The following is a 20,669-nucleotide window of genomic DNA, read 5'->3' as shown; positions in this document are numbered from 1 at the left end:
ATCCCCCCCCGGTATTCAGCAAACTCAGAAAACTGAAAGTTTTCGGAGTTTGCTGCCGACAGCAAGCGCCATCTTCAGACGGTGCTTGTTCTCGGATCCCCGATTCTTCCTATGGGAAAGAGTTCCGGGGATGCGAAGAGGTATCCGAACGGATCCCTCCGCCGCCTCCTCACGCATGCGTTGCCAGGACAACGGGGAGCAGGTAAGTAACGTAGCTACAGAAGTAGCTGCGATACTTTCCACCGGGGCAACTGCTTTTCGGAGCAGTTGTCTCCTCACCCAGTGGCAAACGCAGGATTTCTAGAGGGGGGTTTCCAAATTCTTGATTTTAGAGTGAGTGTGGCCTGTCCATGAAGATGGCATAATTAGCACTTATCCAGCTTTAATATGTTACATATAAAGTATATTGTGTTGCATAATTCCAGCATATACAGGACCAGCGATCACAATAAGCCATTAGATGCGGCAGTAGGGCCATCCTGTCTGAGCAAAATGTTTTTTTTCAGATGTGGGCACCATTCCATATATGTACATATCGTTCTCCTTACACTATACAGTATTAATTATTAACCCTATTGATGGTCTATAGCAGTGCACCCCTAACAGTGCATGTTTTCCACATCTCCTAGTTGGTGCACAGGTATATTTATTACTGGCTGACACATTTTAAAAGATCCACACTTGGTGCTAATCATTTCATTTGTGATACTGAAAAGAACATGCAGCACTAGTAACATTCTATTATATTACTATTTCTATTGTGGTCATGGTGTGTTCTGGTTAGGGGGGTTTCCAGGCAGACGGAACCCCCCCCTGCGTTTGCTTAAGTCACCGGAGCAACGATGAATTGCTCAAGTGTCAGGCTTCCCCCCGCTGCGAGTTGGATACTAAAGTATCCCTCACAGTGAGTTCTAAACTTCATCATATGGCCTTCGATGATGAATAGGCCCCTAGAAGAGAAATAGGAACTGTCACTATTCTCTCCACAATAACCTATTGTCTGTGATGAGTCCTAAAACCGGCTGCAGAGTTTTCAATGTCCTCTTTCCCTCACCCCTTTTCCTACAGCTCTCATACACGCTGCAGAGACTTCTGCGTCCTACTTCTATTTCTGTAAGTGCAATGCGATTTGAAGTAACCAGCCCCTCCTGTCTCCCATTGATATAACTGAAGGAAACAACTTTAACTATTGATCTGTAATATTTACTCTACCTGTAGCTGTGTTCAGACTCCATACTCACACAAGCTACAAACATGTCATCCTTTCTGTCTAGAGCGTTCGGTATTCCGAAATAACAACCCCAGTTAATAAGAACTTCAAAGAAAGAAAGAAATTCACTTTTTTTTTAATCTCAGCGACACAATACTGGCATCACAACGATAAAAGGGTTTTCTCATATTTCGCTAAAGACTTAAAGGGGGCGACAACTTTAATCATCAAGACATACGGTTTTGTTCCCAAAAGCATGTACCCCGTGCAATCTATCTGCATAGCACAGCTTCACACGCAGACTGGCTGGCTGCAATCTAACCGTACAGACTACAAACTGCTTCTACAGGTTCTCTTATTAGTTCATATTGTTTGAACGCCATGCAAGTAGCAAAGGTCCCAAAATAAAAATGACTGTACCTGCCACAGGGGAAGGCTTTCTGAGCAACACCCACCTATTCTTCCACTGAAATGACAAAACAACAGGATACGGTTAGGGAATCACGCGAATAACTATTTAAAATTCTAGGGCCTGTCGTCCAAGGGAAAAAATGCCCATTTCACTGACCTTTTTTCCATCTCTCAATCTGACTTGACCCTCCACCACAACCGAATCCGTCATCTTCAGTCATGGTTCCAAACAGCTGCTCCCTCCTCTCTCCCCTCTCTCTTTCTGAATGTACTTAAGCCCAAGGGTCACTTTCAAAATAGCTTTAATAGCTCTGCCTGGCAGGAGACAGAGACAGGGAAAGTTGAATTTTGTGACACACACGCAGACTGCTGAGCAAATGGGCACTAACGTCTCCAGCCGCCTCCCACCGGCTCTTACCAAGTCTCTCGCCCACACCAGTGGGCACGTCAAATTTAACAGCTGTCTAATCTTTTTTTTTTTTTGGGGGGGACTCTTTAAGGACATAAATGAAGTAAAGATTCCAGTGCAGTTAGCTTGTATTCGGCATAGAACGATTTATTCTGAAAGAGGAGTAAGTGGGAGTGGACGGCTGTTTGGACATGCAAGCCGTAATCCAACTTATTATCTCTTTATCTTGGGGCTTATGAATGGAAGAGGAGAAGTGGGCCGTCAAACAAATCCCACTCCCGAACTGAGAATGAGTTACATAGTGCAGGATATTAATACTGCTCGGCTACAATTAAGATATTTATAAGTTTTGTCTAAGCCCCCACATGTTCATTCATTTATAAAGCCAGATATTCCCTCAGTTGAGAGTGTCACTGTTTCTGAGATATGACACTCAACACAGTGGCCCTGATTCAGAGCCGCTCGCTCTGAATCAGGGCCGGGCATTTTTTTTTTTTTAGAACGGCCTCTTGGCTGCTCACATAGCTGTGGGTGACCACCCGCCCACCAAAGGGGGCGTGCTGTCACTCAACATCGACAGCACACCCCCTTTGGTGCGAGACCCGGAGCAACGGATTGCCCGTCGCTATCCGGGTCTCGCGCATGCGCATGACGGAGCCGGCTCCGTCGTGCGCATGCACTCTGGGCCACCATCGACTCGGTTGTGAGCGCACAGCGCTTGCGACCGGGTCTAAATCAGGCCCAGTGTTCGGTCTCATGCAGCCACACTGTCGATTTGTCCTAAATATTCGTTTCCACCTCACTCTATTGCCACCGTAGACCTTGCTTCCATTACCCCATTATTAACATGCAAACACTGTCTAAAGAACCTCAGTATTCTTTTCATAGGCTAAGAGTAGCTATTTTACAGGTTATCTTTGCAATCAGAAATCCCTGTGCTGCACTGATGAACTTTATTCAGGGTAATAGAGTATGCCTACATGGATTCTGTCACACAACAAGATTGTGAAATGCTCTCTCAGATGTCAGCCATGTTAACTGTATTTCCCAGAAGCCTGTTCAGCTGACTAAGACTGACTTATTTACTTTTATTTTGTTGTTGTTCCCACAGAGTAGCCGAAAGACCTCCCTTAAAAAAAAATGAACATAATAAATAACTCTGCAATGATTTAAATGTTTACCCTGGTAATCTTGTGCCTATTTTTACATAGGGACTACAATGGCACTTTCTCTGTAAGGCCCTATGTAGTTCATTGTTTCAGTGAAAACTGCACATTTATATTATTAATCCATATTTAAAATAAATAGATCTGGACAATCTCCAATAGCCACATGGTCACTGCTCCAAGAAATTCACTTCTAGGGGTAAATGTACTAAAGTGAGAGTTTTTAGAAGTGAGTTTCAGAAGTGATGTTGCCCATAGCAACCAATCAGATTCTAGCTATTATTTTCTAGAAGGTGCTAGTTAAATGTTAAGTAGAATCTGATTGGTTGCTATGGGCAACATCACTTTTAAAACACACTTCTAAAAACTCTCACTTTAGTAAATTTACCCCCTAGTACCTTATGCTTAACGATCATATATGTGATGCCATTTCCTTATGCAATGTTTCCCCCTTTTGGATGAATGTCTTCACTGGATTTTAAAACTTTGAGGTTTGGATCCAGCACAGCAGAGCTGAGCTCTACGATAAGCGATTTAATTCTGTATTATTTTCCACACATCGGCCTTTATGAATGTACCAAGAAACATTGCATCCAACACCTGAGATCTGTTCTTGGTGTTAGAAAATGTTAAATACATTATCCGTCCATGCTCGCCTATTTGTACTGCCTTTGTGACAGGGAATTACGGTTATCAATGTTCCCAGCTAGCAAAAAGGAAAAGTGATTTGGAAGTTGACAACATTCTATTGTGATATATAGGTAGAGAATGGCGCTGAGCGGGGGCACAAAACAATTCATAAGCAGCGTTATCTAGTCAGACTGTGGCGCGTTACAGCTCCCATCATGCCGATACTGAATACAGCAATAGGTTTTATTTTATCTTACTGTTCTTTCTATTCAATTATAACCCCAGAGAATAGGTAAAAAGAACTACACCTATTTCCATCTAATTCCATTATATCATACACAGGAGAAGAGGAGCTATAATGTAATGTAGCTAGTAGGAGTGAGCGGGTTCGGATTTCTGAAATCCGAACCCCCCCCGAGCCCCCCCGATCAGAGTCCGATCCGAGTCAGGCTCGACTTTTCTCGCCTGACTCGGATCTGAAATCGAGGCAAAACGTCATCATCCCGCCTTCCGAGTCTCGTGGGTTTTGGATCCTATATAAGGTACCCGCGTCGGCACCATTTTCTCACTCGGCTGTGGACAGTGAAGAGGGAGGGTGGGAGTTAGGGTTGGCTGGGCTGTGTAGTGTAGTGTAGTGTAGTGCTGCTGTTGTCCACTACTTCAAAGTCCATAGGGGCTGGCTGTGTTGTGCTGTGCTGCTGTTGTTAATAGGGGCTGTGTCCACTACTTCAAAGTCCATAGGGGCTGGCTGGACTGTGTTGTGCAGTCAGTTCTCCATAGGGGCTGTGTCCACTCCAAAGTCCTGTGCAGTGTCCCAGTCCTAAAGGGGTGCTGTAGTGTTGTCCAGGGGGTGCTCTGTCCATCAGGGGTGCTCCCCCCAAGTTCTAAAAAAATAATATATTTTCTGTGTTTGTGAATTGTGTGCGCCATAGCCGCACGTGCATCAACAAAGTAGTGCCAAGCGTGCGCCTGTGTCATAAGTAAAGGGCCGGCTGGCTTGACCGTTAAAGGGTGCTGTAACCCCCAAAGTACACTCCAGTCCAAACCCCCAAAAAAATTATTTTCTGTGTTTGTGAATTGTGTGCGCAGTAGCCGCACGTGCATCAACAAAGTAGTGCCAAGCGTGCGCCTGTGTCATAAGTAAAGGGCCGGCTGGCTTGACCGTTAAAGGGTGCTGTAACCCCCAAAGTACACTCCAGTCCAAACCAAAAAAAAAAATTATTTTCTGTGTTTGTGAATTGTGTGCGCAGTAGCCGCACGTGCATCAACAAAGTAGTGCCAAGCGTGCGCCTGTGTCATAAGTAAAGGGCCGGCTGGCTTGACCGTTAAAGGGTGCTGTAACCCCCAAAGTACACTCCAGTCCAAACCAAAAAAAAAATAATTTTCTGTGTTTGTGAATTGTGTGCGCTGTAGCCGCATGTGCATCAACAAAGTACTGCCAAGCGTGCGCCTGTGTCATAAGTAAAGGGCCGGCTGGCTTGACCGTTAAAGGGTGCTGTAACCCCCGAAAGTACACTCCAGTCCAAACCAAAAAAAAAATTATATTCTGTGTTTGTGAATTGTGTGCGCAGTAGCCGCACATGCATCAACAAAGTAGTGCCAAGCGTGCGCCTGTGTCATAAGTAAAGGGCCGGCTGGCTTGACCGTTAAAGGGTGCTGTAACCCCAAAGTACACTCCAGTCCAAACCAAAAAAAAAATTATTTTCTGTGTTTGTGAATTGTGTGCGCAGTAGCCGCACGTGCATCAACAAAGTAGTGCCAAGCGTGCGCCTGTGTCATAAGTAAAGGGCCGGCTGGCTTGACCGTTAAAGGGTGCTGTAACCCCAAAGTACACTCCAGTCCAAACCAAAAAAAAAATTATTTTCTGTGTTTGTGAATTGTGTGCGCAGTAGCCGCACGTGCATCAACAAAGTAGTGCCAAGCGTGCGCCTGTGTCATAAGTAAAGGGCCGGCTGGCTTGACCGTTAAAGGGTGCTGTAACCCCCAAAGTACACTCCAGTCCAAACCAAAAAAAAAAAATATTTTCTGTGTTTGTGAATTGTGTGCGCAGTAGCCGCACGTGCATCAACAAAGTAGTGCCAAGCGTGCGCCTGTGTCATAAGTAAAGGGTCGGCTGGCTTGACCGTTAAAGGGTGCTGTAACCCCCAAAGTACACTCCAGTCCAAACCAAAAAAAAAATAATTTTCTGTGTTTGTGAATTGTGTGCGCTGTAGCCGCATGTCCATCAACAAAGTACTGCCAAGCGTGCGCCTGTGTCAGAAGTAAAGGGCCAGCTGGCTTGACCATTAAAGGGTGCTGTAACCCCCAAAGTACACTCCAGTCCAAACCAAAAAATAATATATTTTCTGTGTTTGTGAATTGTGTGCGCAGTAGCCGCACGTGCATCAACAAAGTAGTGCCAAGCGTGCGCCTGTGTCATAAGTAAAGGGCCGGCTGGCTTGACCGTTAAAGGGTGCTGTAACCCCCAAAGTACACTCCAGTCCAAACCAAAAAAAAAATTATTTTCTGTGTTTGTGAATTGTGTGCGCAGTAGCCGCACGTGCATCAACAAAGTAGTGCCAAGCGTGCGCCTGTGTCATAAGTAAAGGGCCGGCTGGCTTGACCGTTAAAGGGTGCTGTAACCCCCAAAGTACACTCCAGTCCAAACCAAAAATAAAATTATTTTCTGTGTTTGTGAATTGTGTGCGCAGTAGCCGCACGTGCATCAACAAAGGAGCAGCGCCAAGCGTGCGCCTGTGTCCCATAAGTAAAGAGCCGGCTGGCTCATTTCTTAAAGGCTGGTGTAACCCACAAAGTGCACTACTCTCCAGCAAAAATAAAGAAATATTTTCTGTGTTTAGCCGCACGTATATATCAAATCGATATAACATAAATGGAGGACCAAACTTTCTCCGATAAAAATAAAATAGAGAAAGATCAAGAACCACTTCCTCCTAGTGCTGAAGCTGCTGCCACTAGTCATGACATAAACGATAACATGCCATCAACGTCGTCTGCCACGGCCGATGCCCAATGTCATAATAGAGGGCACATACAATCCCAAATGACAAAGTTCAGGAAAATGACCTTGAAAAAAACATTTAAATCAGCTGAAGAGAAACGTAAACTTACCAATATGCCATTTACGACACGGAGTGGCAAGGAACGGCTAAGGTCGATCCCTAGTATGTTCATGACTAGTGGTTCAGCTTCACATGACGATGGAAGCCCTCCTCCCACTAAAAAAATCAAAAGAGTTAAGCTGGCAAAAGCACAGCGAAGAACTGTGCTTTCTAAGAAGATATCACAAATCCCCAAGGAGAGTCCAAGTGTGGTGGTGGCTGCGATGCCTGACCTTCCCAGCACTGGACGGGAAGAGGTGGCCCTTTCCACCATTTGCACGCCCCCTGCAAGTGCTGAAAGGAGCACCCACAGTCCACTTGCTGATATGCAAATTGAAGATGTCACTGTTGAAGTACAACAGGATGAGGATACTGGTGTAGCTGGCGCTGAGGAGGAAGTTGGCAAGGAGGATTCAGATGGTGATGTGGTTTGTTTAAATCAGGCTCCGGGGGAGACAGTTGTTGTCCGTGGGATGAAAAAGCCCATCACGGTCATGCCTGGGCAGAAGACCAAACATTCCACCTCTTTGGTCTGGCAATATTTCTATCCAAATCCGGACAACAACTGTCTTGCCATATGTACCTTATGTAAAGGAGGAATAAGTAGGGGTAGGGACGTTAACCACCTAGGAACATCCTCCCTTATACGGCACCTGCAGCGCGTTCATAATAAGTTACTGTCAAGTTCAGAAACTTTGGCTAAGACCGTAAGCAGTCCAGGGACACCTAAATCCCGTTGTCCTGTTGTATCCAAGCGCCTGCAAACCACACCGTCAACTCCCTCCTCGTCAATTTCCTCCTTAGTCAGGATCGGAAGTAGTCCTGCAGGCCATGTCACTGGCATGACTGACTCTCCTATCCCGGATTCCTCCGGAGGATCCTGCATTGCTATGCCTACTGCTGCCGCTGCTGCTGTTGCTGCTGCTGGGAGTCGTTCATCATCCCAGAGAGGAAGTAGGAACACCACTACTTTTACTAAACAATTGACCCTCCAACAGTCCTTAGCGAGGAGGATGAAGTACGACAGCAGTCATCCTGAAGCAAAACATATAACTGAGGCCTTGACTGCTATGTTGGTGTTAGACGTGCGTCCGGTATCCGCCATTAGTGCAGTGGGATTTAGACAATTGATGGAGGTAGTGTGTCCCCGGTTCCAAATCCCGTCTAGATTCCACTTCACTAGGCAGGCGATACCGAGACTGTACAGAAACGTCAGAAAAAGTGTCCTCAGTGTCCTGAAAAATGCCGTTGTACCCAATGTCCACTTAACCACGGACATGTGGACAAGTGGAACAGGGCAGACTAAGGACTATATGACTGTGACAGCCCACTGGGTAGATGTATCACCTTACGCAGCAACAGCAGCAGCGTCACCAGTCGCAGCATCTCAGAAACGCCAGCTCGTTCCAAGGCAGGCTACGCTGTGTATCACCGGTTTCAGTAAGAGGCACACCGCCGACAACCTCTTAGAGAAACTGAGGGAAATCATCGCCCAGTGGCTTACCCCACTTAGACTCTCCTGGGGATTTGTGATATCTGACAACGCCACCAATATTGTGCGGGCATTACATCTGGGCAAATTCCAGCACGTCCCATGTTTTGCTCACACAATAAACTTGGTGGTGCAGAATTTTCTGAAAAGCGACAGGGGCATGCAGGAGACGCTTTGGGTGGCCCGAAAAATTTCAGGCCACTTTCGCCATTCAGCGACTGCGTGCCGAAGACTGGAGCGCCAGCAAACACTCTTGAACCTGCCCCGCCATCACCTGAAGCAAGAGGTTGTGACGCGGTGGAACTCAACCCTCTATATGCTTCAGAGGATGGAGGAGCAGCAAAAGGCCATTCAAGCCTATACATCCACCTATGACATAGGCAAAGGAGGGGGTATGCACCTGACTCAAGCGCAGTGGAGAATGATTTCCGTGTTGTGCAAGGTTCTCCAGCCCTTCGAACTTGCCACACGTGAAGTCAGTTCAGACACTGCCAGCTTGAGTCAGGTCATTCCCCTCATCAGGCTTTTGCAGAAGCAGCTGGAGAAAGTGAAGGAGGAGCTAAGACGAAGCGATTCCGCTCGGCATGTGGGACTTGTGGATGAAGCCCTTCATTCGCTTTGCCAGGATTCCAGGGTGGTCAATCTGTTGAAATCAGACCACTACATTTTGGCCACCGTGCTCGATCCTAGGTTTAAAGCCTATGTGGTGTCTCTCTTTCCGGCCGACACAAGCCTGCAGAGGTGCAAAGACCTGCTGGTGAACACACTGTCAGCTGAAGCGGAACGTGACACGTCAACGGCTCCTTCTTCATTTTCTCCCACAACTGGGGCTGCAAGGAAAAAACTTAGGTATCCTAAGCAACCCGCTGGCGGTGATGCAGGGCAGGCAGGACCAAGTTTGGACATCTGGTCCGGACTGAAGGACCTGGCAACAATTTCTGACATGTCTACTGTCACTGCATATGATACTGTCACCATTGACAGAATGGTGGAGGATTACATCGGTGACAGCATCCAAGTAGGCATGTCAGACAGTCCATACCTGTACTGGCAGGAAAAAGAGGCAATTTGGAGGCCCCTGTACAAACTGGCTCTATTTTACCTGAGTTGCCCCCCCTCCAGTTTGTACTCCGAAAGAGTGTTTAGTGCAGCCGGGAACCTTGTCAGCGAAAGGCGTAGGAGGTTGCTTCCACAGAATGTGGAGAAGATGATGTTCATCAAAATGAATTATCAGCTCTTCCAGGGAGACCAGCCTCCAGAACGTACAGAGGGACCTGTGGTGGTGGATTCAAGTGGGGACGAGTTAATACTTTGTGAGGATGAGGATGTACACACTGAAGAGGGTGAGGAATCGGTGGATGAGGAGGATGAGGATGACATCTTGCCTCCGTAGAGCCAGTTTGTGCAGGGACACATTAATTGCCAGCTTGTTTTGTGGGGGCCCAAACGAACCAATCATTTCAGCCACAGTTGTGTGGCAGACCCTGGCGCTGAAATGATTGGTTTGTTAAAGTGTGCATGTCCTGTTTATACAACATAAGGGTGGGTGGGAGGGCCCAAGGACAATTCCATCTTGCACCTCTTTTTTTTCTTTGCATTATGTACAGTTTGGGGCCTAGTTTTTCAAACTGCCATCCTGTCTGCCACTGCAGTATCACGCCTAGATGGGTCACGTGTTTGTGCCGCCCACTCGTGTCGCTTAGCATAGTCATCCAGCTACCTCGGTGCAACCTTTTGGACATAAAAACACTATTGTGAGGTGTGAGGTGTTCAGAATAGACTGGAAATGAGTGGAAATTAAGGTTATTGAGGTTAATAATAGCATAGGAGCAGAAAAACCTACAAATTCTGTGATTTTAGCTGTTTTTATGCTTTTTTTTCAAAAAAATACAGATCCAAAACACAAAACCCAAAACACGGAAGGGTGGTTTTGGCAAAACCAATCCAGATCCAAAACACGAAGAAAGATCCAGATCCAAAACCAAAACACAAAACACGAAAAGTGGCCGGTGCACACCCCTAGTAGCTAGCAATACTGAAAACATTTTTATAAAGGATAACAATTTCCAGGGACAGATGTTTAAAACCAGTATATTATGCTAAAATAGAGGCAATTATCAACTGGTTTTTGTTTCCATGCAATTGCCAGGGCCGTTGTGACATTCATGGGTCCAGGTACTGAGGGGAAAGTGACCAAATCCATGATACATGGCCACAGACACTCAGAAAAGAAAAACAATGCAAAAGCCTAAGGGGGTATATATTTACTAAAGATCGATTTTGATTGATTTGTTGTATTTCTGGGGCTAAATCACACATTTATTAACAGACAATTTTTTCTTTTTGTTAGTAAATGTGGGAATTAGCCTCAGAAACACAACATCGATGTTTATCAATTTTAATAGATTTTTATCGATTTTAAATCGATTAAAATCAGCCTTTAGTAAATATGGACCTCATTCAGACCCGCTCGCAAGCGCTGAGCGCTCGCAAGCGGGTCGATATTTAGGCCCTGCGCACGGCAAGCGGCCACACTCCGCGTGCGCATGCCCTGGAGCGAGAGAGAAATTCTCTCTCTCTAAGGAGCTCACTACAAAAGGGGCGGCTGTCGATGTCGATTGACAGCTAGCCCCATTTGTAGGTGTGGCGGGGGGGTGGTTTCACAAACGGAGGCGTTCCTTAAGGAGCGCCTGCCGTTTTGTGGGCGGCCGCACTGACATCAGCAGTGATGTCAGTGGGGAGCTTCCTGCTCGATTAGAGCAGGAAGCTCCCTGGGGCTTGCGGTTGCCGAGACCCAACCTTAGGGTCTCGTCGCAAGCCCTGATGGTCGCGATGGTCGCGACCATCAACCTGTTCGGTTGCTAAAGCTGTGGGTGGTAACCCACAGCTTAGCTAGCGACCAGGAGGCCACACTTCAAAACCCACATTCAGAGCGACCGCTCGCATTTTGCCAGCGCCTCTGAATGAGGGCCTATACCCCTAAGGGGTATATTTACTAATGTGTGGATTTTTAGAAGGGCAGATGTTGCCCATAGCAACCATCAGATTCTAGCTATTATCTTTTAGAAGTACTAGGTAAATGTTAAGTAGAATCTGATAGGTCGATATGGGCAACATCTCCACTTCTAAACTCCTAAGTGTCCATATTTACTCCGTGTTTGTTGTTGTGAATGCTTTTGTGTATACTCCTTCAGATTGGAGAGTGGGGAGAGAGGGCCTGCAGAATTTAGGGGGAGATGTATCAATCCTTCTAAATAGGACACGTGGAGAACTTGCCCATAGTGAACAATCCGCTTGTATCTTTCATTTTACAGTATGAATGTGTGCCTACTGTGGTTATTTTCTAACCAGGCGAACTACAGGTGCCAGCTAGCCCTTGAAGTCTGGGCATGCTAGCACTTGTTGTTGTGGGACTTGTAGACCGCCTGTAACAAACAGTATTATTTATTTGTCTATTATTTAATCGTTATTCCAGTAGACGATAAGTTGGACGATATGAACGATAACGATATCGTTCATCACGTTCAATATCGTCCAGTGTGTATGCAAGACATCGTTAATGATGCACGCTCCCGCGGAGCTTTCATCGCCCATACTTGCACGGCAACCTGACGATATCGTCAGGTTCTGCAAGTACAGGAATGAGGGAGGGTGCCATCACTGAACGGTATAGTTAACAATAGCGTTCAGTGTGTATGCTGAATGTCGTTAATGACATTGAGCCCGGCAGTGCAGGGGAAACACTTAACGATATCGCTCATGGAGCATATCGTTAAGTGTGTATGCGGCTTTAACTCCGCACTGCCCAGGGGTGCGGGAAATAGCGCAGAGCTTCAGCCCATGGCTGGCTGTCCCTTGGGACGGTAGGCCTCATTTTATTTTTGGAATTAAAGCCCTGGGCTGACCAGGTTGGGGCTGGTTAATGTGATAGCAGGGGGACCCCACACTGATTCAACCCGGTGCTGGTTATTGGAAAATAGGGACAACCCCATGTCGGTTTTCTACCCTATTTTCCCACACCAGGCCAACTTCCTAGGTCCAGGGCTGGTTATGGATTTGTGGGGAACATAAGCATTTTTTTTTTTTTTTTTTATTGTTTTAACTGCTGCTATCCTGGTTGGCTCTGACAGGCTTCTGAGCTACCGGCTATTAGCAGCATCTGGGCCGCAGGTCAGCTTTTCTAGCCGCTGGCTTTTGTTAGCGGCTGTATTATTGTAGTGTGACTGTTGAAATTGCTGTCAGTCACAATACATTAGCACAACCCCTGACAAACGCCTGCCTGCAGCTCAGACACGGCTAATGTCGCGATGGTCTCTGACCATCGGGGCTTACGACGAAACCCTAGGGTAGGGTCTCACTTGTCGTAAGCCCCGGAGAGCTTCTGGCTCTGTCAGAGCCGGAAGCTCTCCACTGACATCACTAGTGATGTCAGTGGGGCCTCCCCCAAACGGTAGGCGTTCCCATGGGAACGCCTCCGTTTGGGCTGCCACCACCCCGGCCCGCCTTCCAAACGGGGCGAGCTGTCAATCAACATTGACAGCTTGCCCCCTTTGGAAAGAGACCCGCTATGACCGGCGCTGTCGGTCGTAGCGGGTCTCACGCATGCGCACGAAGGAGCCGGCTCCCTCGTGCGCATGCGCACTTGACAAACATCGAGGCTGCCGTGCGGTCGTAGACCGTACGGCCACCTCTGAATGAAGGCCTTGATCTCTCTGTGCACCAAGGTGGACTTACGTTAAAGAACGAGCTTTTGTGAGAGGAGATTCGTTCATCCTAAACCTCGGTCGACAGTCTTGCCTCAGTCAGTGTGCCTCAGTCACTTTCTCCTCCCAAAGAGAAACTGATGCAAATAAACCATTCTCACCTATCTCAGGAAGAACGTCAAAGACGACAGTCTGAGAGTCTTTGCCTATACTGTGCTGCTCCTTCTCATCAACTCAACAATTGTCCCAAACGTCCGGGAAACTCCCGCTCCTAACTCGGCAAGGAGAGGCTAAGTTAGGAGTAGTTCATTCCTCTCCAAAGAAAGCCGATTGCACTCTCAGTTTCTCTTTAAGTAGCCAAATGCATCAAGCAAGTCTCTGCACTGTTGGAGTCAGGCGCAGCTGGCAACTTTGTCACATCTGAATTAGTCCAGCGACAGGCATTACCTACCAAGAGTCTGGTTCATTCTATCGACCTCACAGCGGTTGATGGAAGCCGCATCCTAGGGGCTAGGGGGTACAATTACCCTTCAGACTCGACTTCTGCGAGTCAAGATTGATGCCTGCACTCTGAACTTTTAAGTTTTCTTTTCATACCCAGGGCCTCACATTCCATAGTTCTGGGCTTGCCCTGGCTCCATCTACATAATCCTCAAATTGACTGGGGAACCTCACAAATTACCACCTGGGGATATTCCTGTTTTGGTTCTTGTCTTCAAAAGGTTCTTCCAGTATGTTCTGCAGCACCGTCTCATCTTGATACTCCTCCTCCTTCTTATTGAGAAATCACTGATGTCTTCAGTAAAGCCAGTGCTGATGTACTTCCTCCCATGCATGGGATTGTCCAATTGAGTTAATCCCTGGAAAATCTCCTCCCAAAGGGCAAATTTATCTGCTATTGCTCCCAGAAATAAAGTCCATGACTGACTATATCCAAGAGAATTTGGAAAAATGGTTCATCTACTCTTCCACCTCTCCTGCTGGTGCTGACGTCTTTTTCGTCAATAAAAAATAAAAGGATGGACGTTTGCGCCTCTGCATCTACTAAAGGGGCTTGAATGACATCACCATTGAAGATCGCTATCCTCTACCTCTGATCACAGAGCTTTTTGACCGAGTCAGTGGAGCCACCATCTTCACCAAATTGGACGTGCGAGGATCATATAATTTCATACGAATTCAGGAAGGAGACGAGTAGAAGAACGCATTTAACACCCACGACGGTCACTATGAGTACCGCTTTATGCCCTTCAGTCTCAGCAATGTAGTATTCCAGCACTATATCAATGAGATCTTCCGTGATCTGTTGTACAAACATGTTGCTGTTTATCTTGACAATATTCTCATATTCGCCAATGATCTGGAGGAACATCGCCGGCAAGTAAAGAAGGTTCTGACACATCTCCGTACCAATCATCTTTATTGTAAATTAGAGAAATGTGTCTTCGAAGTCAAGTCCATTTCTTTCCTGGGATATACTGTATCATTTCAGGCTCAGGTCTCAAAATAGAATCAGAGAAGCTCCAAGCAATTCAGGAGGGGCCGCTTCCTAATACTCTCAAGTCTGTTCAGCACTTCCTTGGGTTTGCGAACTTCTATCGTAAATTCATAAAGAACTTTTCCACCATCATTGCACCCATTATCGCTCTCACCAGGAAAGGTGCCAATCCAGAGGAAGCAAAGGAAGCCTTCCAAACAATCAAACAGAAATTAGCTTCTGCTCCTGTTCTTCGCCAACCTGATGTCACACAGCCATTCGTCTTGGAAGATGCTTCTTCCGTAGGAGTCGGAGCTGTGCTCTCTCAATGCACTCCCGATGGTCTTCTCCACCCCCGTGGATTATTCTCCAGGAAATTCACTCCGGCTGAGTGCAACTACTCTATTGAGGATCAAGAACTTCTCGCTACTAGGTTAGCCTTGGAAGAGTGGCATTATCTTCAACCTATTGACTGTCAACAATCTGGTATCGACCTATTGCTTGACCTTTTTACTGTAGACTTATTAATCCACACCCACAAATGGCCAATGTTTTCTGTCTGCGCATATGCCTGCATTGCACGACGCATGCACCATTACCATCAGTAGCCGCAGAATGGATTTGGTGGCAGAGAATTTTGGTGGGCGTTTCTGGGTGGTAACAGGGGGGTGGCTTTCTCCCAAGCTCTGTCCCTGCAAGGGATTTGTAGTAAATCCCTGTGATATTGCCTGAATTCGCAATGCGAATTCAGTCGTTAATATCACACTACAATCTGCATTACAAATGCGGATTGTAGTAAATAGAGCCCTAAAAAACTTCTTGTCCAGAGGCTGACACCCACAGGCTCGGTTGTTTAATTACCTCCATGTATATGAAATGCACTCTGTCCTACTGATTAGAGTGTGAACTAATTAGTCGAACAAAGCAGGCCTCAAACTAATTACACTGGTATTCTAAAAGTTGTATAGGGGCATCTATTTTGCCATGTGAGAGTTAAGTTCGCCCATTGGCCCAATTCGCCCCTGCACCTTACCAAATCCCAGTCCTCTCCCAATTAATTGTACTTTGGTGGAGATTCCTTTCCCAGGACCTCCATCATTTACTGTATTCAGCAGAGTAATAGAAAGCAACAGCCCTGAAGACGCCCATCACAATTTCTAACCGATGGCGCCTGCTCTTATATATTGTATATTAATGGTGCACTGAATGGTGCCCGGCTCTTCAACAGAATCGGCATGTCACTGTCGAAGCTGGATTAGTGGCTGAGACGGAATCAGCGTAGAAATTGGCGTGCGTGACGCCATCTTGCGAATGGCAGCTAGACTCCATTTTAGAAACAAGAATCTGCAAGACGCCATTTTGCGACCAGCGCCATTTTAAGTTACAACTCACGAGCTAAGTACAGATGGCAATTTTTTTGATAATCTACCAAAAACAACTAGAAATACAGCCCCTGAGAAAAGTAAATAGAATAGACAATGCACCAGAATACTGTGAGTGGTTTACATACAAATTGGGAATCCCTGTATGTAGGCAAGTATAGTTGTGGCAATTGTAATATAACCCAGGCATTGATCTACACAATTGAATTTGTCTGAATCCTAAACAGGTTTTAGTCCCACACCCAGACAGAATGGCTCCCGGCTTCACAGCTGGGGGTAACACATTTGCATTACAGTTTGAAACTGTAACTAAGGAATGAGATATGTGAGTGTGTGTGTGTATATGTATGTATATATATATATATATATATGTGTATAAATATATGTATACACATATATATATGTGTACGGAATCTCATGCATGAACACCGCACATTACGCACAGTTAAGCTGCTAACATGATGCACAGTAGCGAATGCACAATATCCTGCATGCGAACGCTGTTTATTAGCACATCTGCCCCAAATCAGATAAACCTAACTAGCGTCTTTACATCAAACCCCACATACTCATACATTACATATCCACATACAAGGTTCCATAAGCTTTAAGGTATAAGATTCAAGTATGCACATTTACTATAATTGCTATGAAATAAAGATTATTTTGTAACTAAGGTTTTATACGTGGTAAGTAAGTCATGTTTGGTATTGTACTGATGCGTACTCTCTCAACAGTATTCCAGTAACATCGATGTAGAGATCACAACAGGCATTCTCAACTTATGGACCGCAGAGACTTCAAGCAACAAAATGTACATTATATGACCAACTGTTAGGAATTGCATGAGGCGGGAAACCAGAGACCACCAGTTGTTAGAGGCTGTACTGTGTCTATTTGAACCAACCTGTTAGATGCCTTGTAACATATGCCCTCTCCTTTAGGACCAATGGTATTAGCAACAAACTTTTCTATTGTGTTGTCTATTTCTGGGGGGTATAAATATGTGTGCTCTAACCCTGGGTTTCTAGTCTTCGTGCTGAATGCTGATTGACGGGGGGCTTCTTGCTGATGCCTACATCTGGTCCAGAGCGCTGCGTATGTATAACTGTACTTTTACTTGAATAATACTTTGTGCTTTGGAACCACAGGTTCTAGGTCTGGAGTCTTTATTTACTGTATAACTGTGTACGCAAAATTGCGTCATCCTTAGAGGTTTATAGGCAGGATATCAGAAGGTATAGGAAGGGGTGTATAGAGGTTAGAACCCAGAATCCTTATCACTCATGCCCTCTAGTCTCCGCCTCCCTCCCAACCCAGTCCCCCGCTGTCGTTTTGTACGGGAGAGACGTCATGACATCTCGCCTCCACCGTTCCTAGGGTGAGGAGCTGTTGGGTGGGTCACCATCAAGTGCACAGTAGGATAGGCAATGGCAGCGCAGTGTCCAGCAGTAAGCATTGTCTCCAGCAGGTTTGGCGGCAGCGGACAGCAGCAGCAGGTCCGCATTTACTGCCGCAGCATGTGACAAGTGTCAGTGGGGAGAGTGTTTGATCCCCAGCGGTCAGAATGACTCGTTATCAATGGCGCTGTTCTAGTGCTGCGGCTGCAGACCAGTCACAGTGCATGAATATGAGGGGGTTGGAAGGTGGGGGTGAGGTGGGGATTATTAACCTTGGATCATGAATTAGATTTATGAGAATCCTATTAAAGCACTACTACTGTTACTATTGTGTCGGCATGTTTCTAAGGGGTACAACGGTGTAACGTAATGTGAATTGATACATTTGTGTGGCCACATCCCTTCCCCTTGAGGCCACGCCTCTTTATCTTTGATGCTTGCCTTAGCCGCGCACTGCCGCTGTTTAAAATATAAAGGGGGCATAGCAAGACCCATAGCAAAATTTCCACAGGGCCCCTCTGTGCAATTATTTTGCAGTTTATCCATTTTGATTGTTGATGGTCTAATATTTACACTCTATATGCTATCTGTCTGCTTATCTGACATGCAGGATTAAAAGGAATAATGATTAGCATATAGTATTATAAACAAAAAAATATATATTTTCTACAAAATTATATAGTCTCCCTAATCCTAATTGTTTATGATTAAGGGGCCTATTCATCAACACTAAATTAACGTTTTTAAGGACATTTTCCTTAAATAACGTTATTTTAGTACTCATGAAGTATCTTAACGCAGCAGATATCACTGATATTTCCTGGTTAAGTTCCCCTGCGTTAATTTCCACACTCCCCATAGATTAGTATGGGGATGTGGAAATTATGCTATTCACCAAATTCCAAAAATTATGTATTTTCGGAATTTGATGGAGGTACTATCCGCCACTGTGAGGTGGCAAATAGCAGGTGAGACTTACCTGCGGTGAGCTGGACAGGTCCCCCGGCATCTTCCTCCAGCGCTTTGGTCCCTCCTCTGGCTCTGGAGGCTGGTCGGACACTGTGTTCTCCCAGCAGAACACAATAAAGATTAGAAAAAAAAAACTTTTTTTTTTTCTAATCTGTACTGTGGTGTGCTGGGAGACCACATGTCAGACCAGCAGGACTGAGCCGGAGGCTGCTGCGAGGACAGGAAAGTCCAGGATGGGGGGGAAGGAGAGCGGAGGGGGGAAGGGGGGGTATACAAAATTACCGCAGCTCTAAGTAGTGCTGCGCATGCACTGGGTTTACGAATGTAACAGCGTATGCACAGCGCAGATTCCAGCTGTGGTAAGTTAGTGTAGAGAGGGATAACTATCTATTTTCCGAAAAGCTGTCATCGCAAAAATGAGTAGATAGTTATGGAGAGGAGGAATGATGAATTCCTCCTGTAATTAGGTAGAATTCCATGTGAGTTCTAAACCTAATTACCTCCATCGAATTTTATATGTTAATGAATAGGCCGTTCACGTGAGCGGAGACCACAGAGAGAGCATGGATCTGCCTACATTAAATATGCAGAACGTGCTGCACATGTGACTAGAATGCTTGTCATTATGGAAGTCCATACCATGTGACACAGGAGGGTGTCACGTGGTGGAAAACGGTCCTATTGAAAGCATTGTTGATGGTTACTATGCCAATAGTTCCCTGCTTCCCATAGATATCCTGTTTACATCACGTGGGGGCAGGAGATTACAGTTTAGTAACGGTAAGGTCCTACATGATCTAACCATACTATTTTAAATACATTGTCATTTTTATTTTGGGTAAGTCTGTCTCCTTTATTAGAATATAATGTATGATTAATATGTTGTCTGATTCTGATGTTTGTATGCTAAGTGGTAGCAGCTGCTAATTAGCAGCCATTTTGGACTGGACACTATAAATGGACTTTTTCACAACCACACTATCACCTTTGATAAAGCTGTGGTTTTGGCACAGCGAAACGCGTCAGAATTGTGGTTGTGATAGCCTCCACCACCCCATTTCCTACAAGGAGTGCGAGCTTTAAATCTTCACGTGCCTCTTCAGTTGTACCAGCATATCGCCATACCTATGACCAGGGGATCGGATGTATACGGAAGCTTGCCAGCACTGCTAATTGGGACCCCATAATATTTGGACATTGGACTTGGTAATTATCTGGCTTGGATTACACAGTATTTGAGCACTACCTATATTGGATAAAAACGCCTCCCAGGACATATGGATTAGGATTTTAGGGTGGATTGGATGTTGTTTTTAATGAATGAATTCATTGCACATGTCTTTTAATTTCAATTATATATTAAATATTAATTTTATGGTATTAGATTGTTGTTCTAGCGCTGTATTTCTGTTGTTTTATACTCTAATATATATATGTGTGTGTGTGTGTGTGTGTGTGTGTGCAGGCATTGCAAGATCCCACGTGCAGCCCCCGGAGCCAGCAGCTGCTGCAGCATGGACAGTGCCTTCCCTGCTGTGGTTATAGGGCAATGACAGCTGCAGCTATCAATATCAAATCGATAACACAACCACTACTGGGGGCACTACCACTACTGGGGGTACTGCATAAGGGGCACCACTACATGGGGGAATTCCATAAGGGGCACTACTGCTGTGGGCATTATGTAAGAGGCACTACTATTGTGGGCATTATGTGTATTAGGGGCACTACTACTGTGGGCATTATGTGTATTAGGGGCACTACTACTGTGGTCATTGTGCATAAGAGGCACTATTGTGGGCATTGTGTAAAAGGGGCACTACTGTGTGTCATGACATGAGTAAGGGGCACTAGTACTACGTGGTGTAAGGTGAATCAGGGGCACTATGTGCTGTGTAATGTGAATAAGATTGTGCAACTGGTGAGTAATATTTCATGTGGGTGCATATATGTGTGTGAGTTTTTCCTGTGGGTGTATATTGTGTTTTTCCTTGTGTGCGCTTGAAGTTTGATTTATCTGGGGAGACAGTGCTAAAGGGGTTACGTTACTCGCTAAATGTCCTCCTTCCTCCTTTCAGTACTTAACAAACAGCTCTAAGCTTAGCTTATCGCTGTTTGTCAATGTACCGCTTATGAGTGATATGGTCCCCATTCAGCATACCCCCATATCATCCATATTTAATAGGGGCCCCCACATGTTTGTTGCCCAGGGACCCCGCAGGCCTTAATCCGACCCTGCGTACTCCACATGTGCAGTATGGGTCTGGGATCCTGCACACAGTCCGGCAGCAGACTGTCAGTGGTTAACAGTCTGCTGCC

At 45.8% G+C, this 20,669-nt stretch overlaps 1 protein-coding gene across 3 annotated transcripts in view; it reads right to left on the bottom strand.

Annotated features, from left to right (window-relative positions):
• DOK7 (docking protein 7) overlaps positions 1-1,980 on the bottom strand; it is a 205,724-nt gene extending 203,744 nt beyond the window's left edge. For all 3 annotated transcript variants that reach the window (XM_088462233.1, XM_088462234.1, XM_088462235.1), the window contains exons 1-2: positions 1,779-1,980; positions 1,631-1,676 (exon numbers count right to left, since the gene is read on the bottom strand). In XM_088462233.1, the coding sequence (XP_088318359.1) occupies positions 1,631-1,676; positions 1,779-1,832 (100 nt within the window). In that variant the 5' untranslated portion in view covers positions 1,833-1,980. The remainder of the gene's footprint in view (positions 1-1,630; positions 1,677-1,778) is intronic.
• Between the last annotated feature and the right edge of the window lie 18,689 nt (positions 1,981-20,669).

This window comes from Taudactylus pleione, unplaced genomic scaffold (genome assembly GCF_031769625.1).
Source record: "Taudactylus pleione unplaced genomic scaffold, aTauple2 ptg001166l, whole genome shotgun sequence".
Taxonomy (NCBI): Eukaryota; Metazoa; Chordata; class Amphibia; order Anura; family Myobatrachidae; genus Taudactylus; species Taudactylus pleione.
The sequence above is the reverse complement of the archived record's forward strand: the minus strand, read 5'-3'. Positions and strand labels throughout refer to the sequence as shown.